Here is an 11,958-nt window from a genome sequence, read left to right as displayed (position 1 = left end):
CCTTATATTTAAAAATGTATTTATTATCATATAGCTAGTATTTAGGGTATGTATTTGAGTGAGAGATGAGAGGGGCTTCTATCTTCTTTATAATACTCCATACTCACTGAAAGCAAACCCAGGCACCTGCATTTAAATATGTATTTATTTAATATAATATACATTTAATATATATCATGTACAATATATAATTTAAATATTATATATGTATACTTGTATCAAAATATCATATGGTACACCATTAATATGTGTGATTTTGTGTTTTATATATCAATTAAAATATATCTAATTTCCATGTAATATATAGTTGAATGCATTTCTATATAATTTATTTTCTTGGTCATCCTATCTTCTAATCTTTTATTTTGAAACAACTGTAGATTCACAGGAAGTTGCAGGGAAGTGCTGGGAACCCTTCACAGAGTTCCCCTTCTCAGGAACCTGCACTTAAGGAAAGGATCATGTGGCTCAGCTGTGGATCCAAGTTGCTGCAGTTACTGTTGTTTCCCATTCCTGTCTTTTGGATCTTCCTGCCACCTGTTAAACATCACCCTGAACCAGTTCCTATGAGTGTTGGTATGTAACTATCCAGCTTCCTTACCCCGCAGATTGTTATTTCCAAGGCATATTTGACATCTTTCCCCAGTGTTTCCCTGCTGGAGTGTGCTTTCATAACTACGATAGCTGGCTAATAGTATGTTCTTATTGGATGCCTTCCTTTCCTTTCCCACTTCCCACATTCCTACCAATGTAACCAGAACCTCCAAATAAGCTAATTTAACTGAAGCCTTTGTCTCAGAGTCTGTTTCTGGCCTCCTAAGCTAAGACAGTTTGTGGAAGAAGTGGTATTAGAAATCAGATCCTTAAAATTGGGTAACTTGTTGCCTGTGGCATCAAGATCTCCTTGTCAGCTGTCCTTAACATGTTGTAGAAGCCCTATTATAAGGATTTATCTGTGGTGAACTGGGAACTAGGATATAAGCATCAGTGGATACTGTGGTTTATGCATCTTTCCACCATCTGTGGGATGTGGAGGAATAGCAATGAAAGAACTGGTGGAGTTTGTTGAGAGAATAGAATTATAGGCTCAAACTAGCCAACTGTTAACCTAGGGTATGGAATGAAAGAGAGAAAACTCCTGTGACAATATTTTTTAAATCCCCTGATCTTCTGTAGCTGGAGGGCAGATAGGGGTAAAAACAGGATAGGACCTAATGAGGAAAATGTCATAAATGTCTCACTCATCTTTACTCGAGAACTGTGGGTTCCCTCCCCTTGCTGGAAGCTATGCAGAGGCCTCACCTAAGCAGACACCTTGCAAGATGATACTTGCTCTCAACACCTCCTTCTTCCTCCTCTGTGTCTTTAGGCCAATCGCTAGGGCCAAGTCTCAGCATAGCAGCATCAAAGAAGTACTAACACTGCTTGGAGAAATGGAACTTTTTAAACTAGTATTGCAGACCTGATTTAAACAGGCACCAAGAGAAAGCTAGAGAGCATATAGGTACTGAATAGTGAATGTGCTGAGTGGGGAAGGGAAAGGAAGAGGGATAGAAGAGAGAAGAGCTTTTTGATTAAAAGGCACTCCCTTGGGTCTCTGGATTTATCCTCCTGGCCAGGATGCTTGGAGCTGGGGTGGTGTTTTGAAACTTGGGGGAGGAAATAGGATCAGAGTCCCTCAGGAGATAGAAACCATAGCACTAATTTAAACAAAGAATTTAAAGTAAATTATTGTTAAGTAAGTATAAAGCTATTGACCAGGTAACTAAATAGGTAAGAAGAGAGTGCTAAGTTATCACACAAAAGGCAAAAACAGGACTATATATGATGCCCAGGTCGGTGAAATGAGGGAAGAGGGTGACATTATTACATTTAGAAGCTTAGAGGAGTTCCAAGAAAGTGAAACTCAGACTCTAAGGAAGAGTGCCAAAGTGTTGGAAACTGGTGCTACAAAGTGTTGGGAAAACTGCAAACTGGGCTCAACTGCTGCCAAGGGAAGGCACTGCCGATGCCAGGGTGAAGAAGCGTTGCTAGGGCAACACTCACAGGCACTGGAAGCCAATAGGAAAAGGCAAGTCCCTTCTTCCTGCTGCAGCTGTCAGCTCCCTCCTGCACTCCTCATTGGTGGGGCAGAGCAGGGAGCAACTGGCAATGCTGACTGTGACTTTCTGAATCCCAGCCCCAGCATTACACGACATGGTATAAAAGGGTAGGTGTGGTGCTAAGAGGCAACAACTTACCGAACAGAAGAGATACGAATAATGATAAAGAAATGCATGAACTACCAGACTCAGAGGAAGGCATCAAAGGGTCATAGAGGTAGATCCACTACAAGAAATTCATTGCTTAAAAACAGAGGTCCCTCTGGCTGAGCAGGTTCCCACCCTGATCTCTTGACTGGAGCAGAAAGGAGTGAGCTTGTGAAGGGGGCATCATTGAGTGGCTCAGCCATCCTTTCTAAGCTAGGTAAACAGTTGTGGAAGTTGCTATGGAGCTGAACAACTGAGGCCAGGTGGCAGCCCTCAACCATCAAGAGAAAGGTGGATGGAATTACATAAGGTGCAGCAGAGTTAAACCGCTGATCAGGGTCCTTTATCCACAGAGGCCTGCAGGAATCTGAAGTTCCTAAGGGTGAGATCAATCGGCAATCCAAATGGGTCAAGATTATGTGAGCTGAAGGCTGAGGGAACCAGAACAATGGAATATCACTATCCCATTTTCTGTGCTAGTCTTCAGAGCCCGAGTCCATTTTGTGAAGTAAACACTGGGTTCTTTTAAGAGAGGTTCCCACAAAGCCATGCAGTAATATATATATACTTATATTTATAACTGATTTTCCCACGCTTTCCCCAGAGGAACCTATGCTCAATCAACACCAGTAAGTGTATAGCAGGAAATGAAGAATATCCAGATATTTTTGTATTTTTGGGTGCAGAGTCTGGGCCAACAGTGATACCAAGGGATACAAAATGCCTCTGTGGTTCTCCTATTTAAATAGGTGGATATGGAGGTAAGATGATTAAAGGAGTCTTTGCCAAAGCCCATTTCACAGTGAGTCCAGTGGGTCTGTAGATACGTTTCAATTCCTGAATACTTAATTGGGATGATCACACTTGGTAAGTAGCAGAAATCTCACATTGCTTTCTTAACCTGCAAAGAAAGATTCATAATGTAAGAAGGCCAAGTGGAAGTATCTGAAATTGCACATATATACCAATTCTAGATAGTAAATTGGAAGTAATTCTGTACTCTGTGGTGAAAAGGAGAGATCAGTAACACCCTCCAAGATTTAAGGAATGCTGGGGTGGAGGTCCCTATGGTATCCTTGTTGAATTTATCACATTGGCCACTGCAAAAATTAAAAACTAACAAAGTAAGGTCACAGTCACTAATTGTGTGCTACCATAAATTTAGCCAAGTAATGACCTTAATTGTAGCTTATGGTAGATGTGGTATCTTGAATAAAATAAGACAAGACAAGCTCTGATATGTAGTATGCAGCAATTGCATTTGAAAAGCAGGCACTGAACAGCCAGGTAGGTAGATGACTCATCCAGTGAAAATGAGCTCATCTCTGCTTAGCTACCCAAAGCATGTACAATTGGCCCACAAACCAAACAGCCGTGATGGCCACATGTGGCCTAACAGCATAAGCTCCATGTTACTAAGGCTGACTTGGGTGTTACTAAACATCCAAACTGTCAGAGCAGAGACTGACTACAGCTCTTGACTTGGTACCATTCCTCAAGAAGAGCACATACCCACATGGTGCTGGATTGATTACATTTGACCCAGACAACCTGAAGAGATATGGCTCTTCCATGGCTTCTGTCACTACACAGCATATCAACCATAAGCTGAGAATATTAAAATAACCGCCTGAAGGCATCAACTTGAAGATGGGATTGAGATGCTGTATTTATATACTTTGCATGTGTTTATATACTTTGAGCCAATAATATTATATATGTGCTGGGTCCCTGACAGGCAGAATATATGGGTCTGGGTAGCCCCTCTCATTTTTACTCCTGATGATCTGTTGGTAAATTTATGCTTCCTATTTCCAAAGCTTTTGGTTCTGTTGGACTCAAGATTCTAGTTTCCAGAGGGTAGGGAAATAACATTCTACTAGAGGATTTAGTAATGGTTTTACTAAGCCTAAAATTACATCTGTCCCCTGGCAATTTTGAGGTCTGCATGTCAGTAGAGCAGCAAGCAAAGGAAGGAGCCCCTGTGCTGGCAAGAGAAGTGGGAGGTGTCTAGCATGGATGGAAGAGGAGGAGGAGGAGGACTATAAGAACCAACTATGTCAGCTGTATCTTGGATTTGTTTCACTTCTCCTTCTATCATTATCTTCTTACTCTCCTCTTCTTCCTCCTCTTCCATCTCTTTTTTCTTCTTCTTTTAGTAATCTGTGACCAGCCACCACCTTGGAGAAGCAATGACAGATCATGAGCTTACAGTGGTCGCCAGTGTATCTGAGCAAGGAGAACTGTGACACACACTTTCACTGTCCTGCCCTCAGCCCTCAAACCTGTCAGTGTGCTCCCAACACTTCCAGCTGCCAGCATCTGTACCTTGGCTGGGGGATCTTTTCACCAGAACTACAGAAAGTTGGCCATACACATCACAGTTCATAAGAGCCAAGGAACTATCACCACGGGGAAGCAGCCTCAGCACTCCAAGGTGGTATATAAATACCCTCTCTCCCTTGCTCTTTGGATTAGGGGTTGGAGAAAGGCAAGAATGGATGGTGGCTCAAGGTGGGGAAAACTATAGCATTTACAGTATTGTTTTAGAAAGATCTTGAGCATGTTTGTAGGGTGAAGAAAAGCAGCCAATTATGAGGCAGTAGACAAAAATTCAGAGTCAGGAAGGAACTTAATTGAAGGAGTCAAGTCCCAGAGGAGGCCTTCGGGAATCAGGCCAGGCCCAGGTGGAGGAACTACTCTAAACAGAAGGCTTGCTTCATCCTTCAAGGTCAGAGGAAGGAGGTGGGGACGAATAAGACAAAAATGCATTTACTTTATCTGTTTGTTTCATTTACACTCTGCCTCATTTCACAGAGGACTTGCAGTGTTTCTATAGATACACTGATAGTCACATTGATGATTCGAGCAGATTGGAAGTGAAGAAGTCCCCAGTGAGGGGCTCTACTTCCTTTGTGGAGTAGGAGGCAAGGCCTCCACAGACAAGAGGCAGGGTGTCTCCCTGGATCAGGGGATGAGGCAAGGTTTGGGATAGTGGAGAAGAACTGAGACAAGCATCCCCGCTGGACCATTTATAAGGTCTACAGGATGGAGCTGGCGGCCCAGACTTGGTCACGGTCCAGGCTGCACAGATGTGGAACCTTCTCTACCAGCCTGGGTGAGGAAGCCAGTGGTGCTTACATGTACTTGCTTTAGAAGGATCATTTCTCTGCTCTAAACAGCAGTTTCCATCAGTAAATGGAGAGAAAAATGTCAAGCCTAAGGGGCTATTGTGAAGATTCAATAAAACAGTGCCTTGAAGCACCTACCACAGTGCCTGCCCCGTGAGAGCTGCTCAATATTCACTTTCCTGCCCCTCCCCATCCAAGTGGACCTGAGCCAGTGTCACCTGGGATGGAAAGGCATGGGGCTGTTGGTGCCTTGTGTTGGTGGATGCTATTACACACTACTATTTTAAATACAGTTGACTCGCGTTATTCATGGTAGTTATGTTCTATAAAGTCACTGCAAAGACTGAATTAGCAAATCCTGAGTCATTATCCCAAGAGGAAATACAGGGTCAGGTTCCTGCAAGTCCCCACATTTGCAGCAGTCAATCAATACATAACTTTGTAAAAAAAAAAAAAAAAAAAAATACATAACTTTGTTTTCTGTGCATTTCTGCTAGAAGACACTTTATTTAATGTATACAGCTGTCCCTCAGTATTCTTGGGGATCTGGGTACACACCAAAATCCACAGATGACAAAATCTTGTATATAAAATGGCACAGTAACTGCACAGTATCTGCACCTTATCATAGATGTTAACTCATTTCTAGAGTTCTTATCATATCTAACACAACGTAAATGTTATGTAAATAGTTGTTATACTGTAATATCTAGGCAATAACAACATGAAAAAGTCTGTTCATATTCAGTACAAAGGCAATTCTTTTTCAAATATTTTCAATATGCAGTTGGTTGAATCCAAAGTAGAAGCAGACCATCTGTATATTGTTGATTCATTAGCATTAAACTCACAGCTAACAGTACTCTAGTACTGAACAAAGCTTATCAAATACACACATTTTCTCCCTGAGGCCTTCTTGCACTTAGGAACACCAGCCAGTGCTTCACTTACCACTAAGATGGTGGCTACTTAAAATAGCAAAATAACCAGAAAAAAAAAACCCACAACAATAAGGGGGAAAATGTGGCACTAAATAGGTCACAAAAGGATTTTTGTTTACACCAAAAAAGCCAAAACAAAAAAGCAGCATAGCTCCTTGTTCAGCCTCAGCTGGAAAGGGACCTATGGGCCACTCAAAGTTTTCACCTCTCTGCCCATACATATATACACACCAATAATTGCAAAAGTGCCTCAATTATTGATTTGATGATTACAAATAAATTTTAAGAGTAGGTGAATTTGCAAATATGGAATCTATAAATCATGTGAATCAACTGTATCTTTATTATAAAATTAATGGAATAAGCGGTGCTATAGAATGTAAGAGCTCCCTCATAATCTCAGCCCAGTAGTTGAGGAAGGTTAGAATTACTATTTGGTTCTGCAGACGTTTTGCTATGCAAATAATCCCTGTGCATATGTGTAAGTCTACATGTATTCATGTCTATGTGTCTATGTATATTTGGGTCTTCTATTTAAATTTTTTTCCTTTCATTCAACAATATCTCTTGGTCAATCTTCCCCTCAAAATCCCGCTGTTATTTCTTAGACTATGAATGGAAACAGATGACCCGTGCTGCAGTCTGTAGAAGTTGTGCATTTAGGTCCTTCATCCATATTAGGCTAGGGAAACCCAAATCGGGGCAGGTCATTCCCCTGCTTGAAAACTTAGTATCTTCAAGAAATTCCTTACCATGACCCTCAATGTCTTCCACCTCACCCAAGCCCCATCCTCACCCCACCCGAACAGAACGGAATGACTGGAGATAAAGTCTCCCATTACTCTTCTCCCCTTCTGCTCCACTACCCCCTTACACACACACACACACACACACACACACAGAGCCCTGCAGAAAGAATGCTGTATAGAGGGAACCCTTGGATCGAACATCAGCCAGGGCTCTCCAAACTTCTCCCCCAAGCCCTCCTTAACAATGCAAAGTGGAAGGACATCAGGACTTAGTATTGTGAGGTCCCTCAAAGCGCTCTAAGCAAATGGCATTTCTCGAGTTTCATCGTTAAATGTACTATAAGCAGATTACACAACATATTCTTGTTTTAATGCAAAACATTATTTTCCCCAAATCTTTATACTAATGATCCAGAAAGGTGTCCTTGCTTATTCGTTGTCCTCTCAAACCAGCTGCCCTACTGCTCGCGCCCTGCCGGGGAGCCCCTAAGCGAGACCCGGCTGCTGCGCAGACCCTGAAGGACCAGCTGGGTTGCGCTTCCCCGCAGCCAGAGGATGGTGGGGGCGGGGCTGGGTCCCGAGTCTCGAGGCCCCGCCCCCTCCCGCCCGCTGCGGGGGTGGAGCCGCCCGGATCCTGCCCGCAGAGGCGGGGAGGGAGCAGCGGCCGCCGGCAGCTCGGCTCGGGTGGTTCCGGGTTGAGAGGCTGCGCTGGACCCAAGCGGTGGCCGCCGAGCCGGCAGGGGTAAGGGGTCGTGCCGCGCCGGGGCTTGTGGCTGCAATCGGGCAGCTGAGTGGGCTGGCACCCTTCCTCTGCTTTGCGGGATACACCGCGGTGCGGCTCGGCCTGGCTTCCCTCCACACTAGAATTCTCCAACCCCAGCTTTGCCCCCTCCCCCACCGGCCCCCGTCCCGGGATTTTAGCACCCCAAGGCCTCCGTCCCCCACCTGAATGTCCTCCCTGCCAGGCAGCCATCCCTTCGGACCGTCCGGTTCCCTAGGACGCCCTCGCCTGGAACCTCCTTCCTCAGACACCCTCTGCCTCTTTTCTCCAGCACCCATCACCTTCGGCTACCCACTGCCTGGAAACCGCCCTCCCGGGCTCGCATCCTGCGTAGTCTCTGCCTTGCACCTGGAGCTCACCTTATCCCTCTCCCGGACAGCAACCGCTTCCTTTCTTGGTAGTTGCTGCCCGTGTCTCTGCGCCCCTCTCCGGGTGCTGCCCCGACAGCGCCGCGCGCTCCACCGCCCCCCCCCCTCGGGGCCCCCTCCCCGGCGCCATGGCTTGCAGCCTCAAGGACGAGCTGCTCTGCTCTATCTGCCTGAGCATCTACCAGGACCCGGTGAGCCTGGGCTGCGAGCACTACTTCTGCCGCCGCTGCATCACCGAGCACTGGGTAAGACAGGAGGCGCAGGGCGCCCGCGACTGCCCGGAGTGCCGGCGCACGTTCGCCGAGCCCGCGCTGGCGCCCAGCCTCAAGCTGGCCAACATCGTGGAGCGCTACAGCGCCTTCCCACTGGACGCCATCCTCAACGCGCGCCGCGCCGCGCGACCCTGCCAGGCGCACGACAAGGTCAAGCTCTTCTGCCTCACGGACCGAGCGCTGCTCTGCTTCTTCTGTGACGAGCCCGCGCTACACGAGCAGCACCAGGTCACCGGCATTGACGATGCCTTCGAGGAGTTGCAGGTGCGCTGGCTGCCGGGGGCGGGGGCGGGACATGGGGGCGGGCCAGGCCGGGGGGTGGGGTCAAGGCTGGACCGCGGGCAGGGCCCAGTCAGAATTGTCACGGGGCGGGGCCTCTGGCAGGGTCAGACCCTATCAGATTTAACCCGAGGTGGGGCGGGGCCGCGGCGAGGGGGCGGGTCTGGGGCGGAACCTTGGCCAGTCTGCTGCGAGCTGGGTCTGGGACTGATCTGGAGTCCAGGGAGCCTGTGCCTGATTGGGGGAAGGTCAAAGGTGGAAAGGAAAGATCCGGGCAGAAGAGATCAAAGCTGAACCTGGTACTGGGCTGAGGCGTAGTTGGGGACGGAGCCGAACCAGATCCGGTCAAGGGCGGAGCCATGAGGAGCGGTGTGCACTAAACCCAGCAGCTGATCTCTGGCGGGCTTGGGGACCTGGTGGAGTGGGGCTTCCATCTGGTGTGCATCCCGACCTGGGGGCGTGAGCGGCAACCTTGTGCTGGGCAGGTGAAGATTAAATCTAAGAGAGGAGTTGAGGTCAGGGCCAGCAAACAGCTGAGAGGGCAGATTTGGGTGGCAAGAGGTAAATCGAGATGTGGGAGAGACTGACACTGGGATAGAGTCCGGATAGTGTAAGAACCCCTTGAGATTTAAAGCATGGTAAGGGCCCGCTAAAAGTGGGAATAGAACTTGAAGATTCAAGATTTGGAGAATAAACCCCAGAGGTGACTTGAGGTGGTGGTTGTGGGGTAGAACTCTGGAGATTTCCAGGAGTTTTTGATGACCTCCGTGGCTCCCTCAACCACATTGGATCTTTGCGGACTCAGTGAAACAACCCTTGGAACAGTCTCAGACTGTAGTTGGTTTCCCTTAAGCCTTCCCATCTTCACTGACAAATTCTTACACATCCTCAAGGCCCTGTTCAAATCCAGTATCCTTCCTGAAAAGCCCTCCAAGATCCACTAGCCAAAAAAGGAAAAAAAGAAAGGCAGACCACGTTTTCCCAAATGCCATCTCTTAATGAGTATATTTTTAAAAGTGTTCCAAGATCGGCTGTATTTGGGGAACATAGTATATGTTCTATACCTGCCCCCCAGGATTCTCAGTGTGTATTTCCATACTAAAGGCTTGGAGAAATCTTGTAGCAAAGAAACCTACTTTATCGTGTTTAATAAAATTACTCCCAAGCTTATATGGCTAAACCATTTTAATCCAGCAGTCCCATGTACATGGCCTTGGGATCCCAATCTAGCACACAGTTCATTAGGGGCAGGGATAGTCTGGCGCAAGATTTAGCCTACAATCCACACCAGCAGAAGTTGGATGAACCAATGACCAGTCTTGCCAGGAGCTGGCCAAGACTGTGGAGCATTTGAAAGCAGAAATTTTTTGGCTCAAGACATTTTATTAAAATAGAGCAGACTAACTTGGGAGTTAATTAGCTCCCCAGGCCTCAATATACTTAATCAGAGCTAAATAATGACTTTCCCCATACTGCCACTCACCTGTGCTATACATGAGTCTCTCTCTGTTCCTTAGCCAGTATCTAGATGCTCATGGAGATCGCCATTGGCCTCCACCCACCCAAAAGTGGCCTGTGTTCATCATTGCCATCTCTCAGTTCCTTTTGTCCCCAAACACCACTGACCTCTTCCAACCTGTCTCCCTGAGGATGGAGGTCCCATCACAGGGTGAACAAAGACCAGGGGCTCTGGGAGTTTGCACAAGGCCAGCCTTGGCCCTGTACTCCTAGAGCCCCTCGGGGGTCCCCATCTCCCAGTCTGTGAAGTCACATAAACACGGAGGAGGAAGGGACCTGTGACAGGACTGAGCATGGGTGTGAGAGTTCGAAGGGACTGTGAAACCCTTTGTCCCACCTCTTTGTTCTACAGATACAGAGCTGAGGTGTGGCGAGGTGCTGTGGCTAATCCATGGCTGCACCACCAGATGGGAAGGACCAGGGCTAGAGAGCACAGCCTGGCCTGGGCCAGATGCCGCCCCCTGCTACGCACCCTGTTGCACACCCCTTCCCCTCCTGTATGACTTTCTAGCCTCTGTTTCAAAGCCCTGGTACTCCTGTCTCCTTGGGTTCTCCTGAAAACCCTTGATTTGGGGGTTTTATACTCCATTCCGTGACCTGGACAATGCAAGAGAAATTGAACATATGCTTTTCCCAAATTTCATTAAAACACTTTTCATTCTTGGATGAAAAGAAAAACAAGACTGCCACTCTCTCTAACACATCCTGGGATCAGACACACTGGGCTCCTAGACCTGCCTTAGGTACTGGCTCCTTGATGCTGGGTCTATGAAATGGGGTGAGTGTAATTCCTTCTTACCCAGAGGCACCTGCTCTTTGAGGTGCCTGGCACATGGCAAGGGCAGGGACAACATGCATTGTCGTCCTTTCTCCTCCCGGCACTGAGAGTACACATGCCCTCCTAGGTGAAAACCCAGCACCATCTCTCTTACCCAAGAAGGAGGCCTACTTTGGTATCCCTTTGGCCTTGGCCAGGTGGTGACAGGCAAACCTGCCTCCCCCCAAGAAAGGTATGCTCCTGGGCAAGGTTCAAGCCACTCTCCACCACACCGCTTTGCCTTCCTAGTAGAAAAGCTGTCTCATTAGCTATTTATGTATGCACTGGGAATGAAGCTGTGCTCACCCCTCCCACCTCCTCCCTTCCCCCACAGCTGGCAGCTCCTGGAGCCTGAGCCAAGGCCCCTCTCCTGGAGAATGACAGACTCAGAGCTGGCAGAGCCTTGGAGATCATCTGTTCACTTGACAGATGGGGAAATGGTAGAGAGAGAAGGGTGGGAGACATACCCAAGTCCTTGAATCCAGAGGAAGCGAGGCCTGCACGTGGCGGGAGTCTCCAGACACCCTACCTAGCAGTTGGCGTGGAGCTTTTACATTTATTCTAAATCCTGGAGGCAGCAGAGTGAAAATCTCTGACCTTGTGTGCAGACAATGCCATCCATCCTGGCTGTACCATTTACTGGCTGTGTGATGTTAGGAAAGTGACTTGCCATCGCTGAACCGCAAGTTCTTCATGGACAGCACAGAAGTAACGGGGTTAGGATTTTAAATGAGACAATGTCTGTAAGAAGTGGGGGCTGAACTGGCACATAGAGGCTCCCAGTAAATGACACTTAAATGTCATTCTCAGTACTAATGACTTTTGGGGCGTGGTAATTCTTTGTTGTGCAGGG

At 47.3% G+C, this 11,958-nt stretch overlaps 1 protein-coding gene across 1 annotated transcript in view; it reads left to right on the top strand.

The window, feature by feature from the left end:
* The first annotated feature begins 8,325 nt into the window (after window positions 1-8,325).
* Trim62 (tripartite motif containing 62) overlaps window positions 8,326-11,958 on the top strand; it is a 29,413-nt gene continuing 25,780 nt past the window's right edge. Inside the window, exon 1 of the mRNA XM_005395108.2 lies at window positions 8,326-8,755. Coding sequence (XP_005395165.1) covers window positions 8,348-8,755 — 408 coding nt within the window. The 5' untranslated portion in view covers window positions 8,326-8,347. The remainder of the gene's footprint in view (window positions 8,756-11,958) is intronic.

Source organism: Chinchilla lanigera, unplaced genomic scaffold, assembly GCF_000276665.1.
Source record: "Chinchilla lanigera isolate Chin_1 unplaced genomic scaffold, ChiLan1.0 scaffold00051, whole genome shotgun sequence".
NCBI lineage: Eukaryota > Metazoa > Chordata > Mammalia > Rodentia > Chinchillidae > Chinchilla > Chinchilla lanigera.
Note: the sequence above shows the minus strand (reverse complement) of the source record. Positions and strands in the feature narration are given on the sequence as shown.